Genomic DNA, 1,861 nt, shown 5'->3' with positions numbered 1-1,861 from the left:
TGTGTGCGCATCATGTCGTTGGTTGATAACATACCTCCGATAAATACACCCCAGTGAAAAGAAGCATCGAACATATGCATCCGTTAGCTTCAGTGACAACCGCACGCTCTTTAACCCCCTTCTCCTGTTTTCTGGAACTTAGGTTGTCGGGGTTTCAGCTGCCTTCCTCCGTCGTCAGCACGGGATCCGTCCTCACGCTGTGGTTCACGACCGACTTTGCCGTCAGTGCCCAAGGATTCAAAGCCCTGTACGAAGGTAGGACGCTCGCCTCGCTCTGCACACACTCACGGCCGGGCGGCCTTGCCCTTGCCACTCTGGATGGCGGATTTCGGTGTAAACGCGAGCCACTATTTCACAGGCGATTTAATGGCTCAAACATTTGACGTTTGCGTGCCGCGTTGATGGCTGGAGAATGTGGTTGGCTATCATTACCACACTTTTTAGCACAAAACGTGTGTTTACAGTTTTCCTTTGTTGATAGAATTCTCTTTGATTGGAAAAGTGGTTTTTCTTTTGATGTGTCGGAGAAGTTTTGAGAATTGCGAATCCTACTTAATAGCCCTCCTTTTCCGTGAAGAATTTATTTTTAATGCAGATGAGATTTCTTAAAAAGTTTGTTGGATAATAATACTGATCGTCAGTCTTTGAGTGACGGGAGTTCTGTGAAATGAGTTTTTGTTTTCGAAGATGGAACTTTTGCTGGAGAATATTTTGGTTTTACTGTTTGGTGTCAGGCTCGGGTTTTGCTTGTTTTCACTTTCTCAGATTTGTGCCTAGTTCCCTTTGGGGTGGCGCTTCATTATTGAACTACTTCGGGGCAGAAACTTTAAAACGATAAAAGAGGGTTTAACGGTTGATGAAGAAATGATTCAGATGATCACATAAAGCACTCGAATTTACGAAACTGCTCTAGTAATACTCTCAGTGCGGATGCTGAGGTGTGTCTATTTTAGGTTTATTTCACATAGATATTTACAATTTTCTTTCATATGTAGCACGAAGGCCATGATTTTTTACATAAATAAACTCTGGTCCCGCCAGTTGAAGAAAAGACTGTGGCCCATCTTGTTCAGAACACATTTCCGGGTCGAGGGAGGTCATTTCGGGTTGGGTCGCGGCTGCGTGCGCTCTTATTCCAAGCACTCGTGAACTTGGGCAGAGTCGTTCTTTCTGGAAAGTAAGGTCTGTAAGCATGTCTGCACCTGAACGTCGCTGCTATGCAGTTATCAGAAAACGGAAGGGGAGAATATCTTCTTTGCACATGTGGAAATAGACTAGTTTATCCTTTCAGTCGGAGTTTTGTGTGTAATGATCGTTGGTGTGATAAACTGTTCCGACTCCAGGCCATGGTGTTTGTTCACATATAAACCGGCATCACCGGCTTTAAGTATATTAGTGACTATCAGGGAATCATTTATTCTTCGGAGCATAACAAGCTGATTTGAGATTAATAGATGCTATTTGCTTTCAAAATTTCTTAATCTCCACCACTTCTACATACCCTAACTTCACATAATTCCCTTTTTGCTTAACATTAGGACAATGTTTCTAAGACAATCTACGTTAGTCACCTGTGAAACCTAACCTGCCCAGTCATCATACAGAATGTTTGCTCAGCAGGTTGACAAAGCTTCCACATTTGAGAAACCCTGGCATTTGTTCCCTTCTCCCTGACAAAGCTGGTACTTGAATATCATGTTTTACTGAAATTCCTGAGATAAATATTGTAGAAACTCTGTTGATGTTGAGCGATTGCCGAATGAATAATTCTATTGGATCTTTCTGGGCTGTTGTCATTGGTATTACTGGTTGTCATGGTGGTATAATAAAAAATGATTATAGAGATTGTCTCTGTTGGAAA

The 1,861-nt window shown here is 42.4% G+C and overlaps 1 protein-coding gene across 1 annotated transcript in view; it reads left to right on the top strand.

The window, feature by feature from the left end:
- The window catches only part of LOC111729502 (CUB and sushi domain-containing protein 1-like), a 920,340-nt gene that overhangs the window by 375,368 nt on the left and 543,111 nt on the right, over positions 1-1,861 (top strand). The window contains exon 4 of the mRNA XM_023520436.1: positions 143-255. Within this exon, the coding sequence (XP_023376204.1) occupies positions 143-255 (113 nt within the window). The remainder of the gene's footprint in view (positions 1-142; positions 256-1,861) is intronic.

Source organism: Pteropus vampyrus, unplaced genomic scaffold (genome assembly GCF_000151845.1).
Source record: "Pteropus vampyrus isolate Shadow unplaced genomic scaffold, Pvam_2.0 Scaffold264, whole genome shotgun sequence".
NCBI classification, from domain to species: domain Eukaryota; kingdom Metazoa; phylum Chordata; class Mammalia; order Chiroptera; family Pteropodidae; genus Pteropus; species Pteropus vampyrus.
The sequence above is the reverse complement of the archived record's forward strand: the minus strand, read 5'-3'. Positions and strand labels throughout refer to the sequence as shown.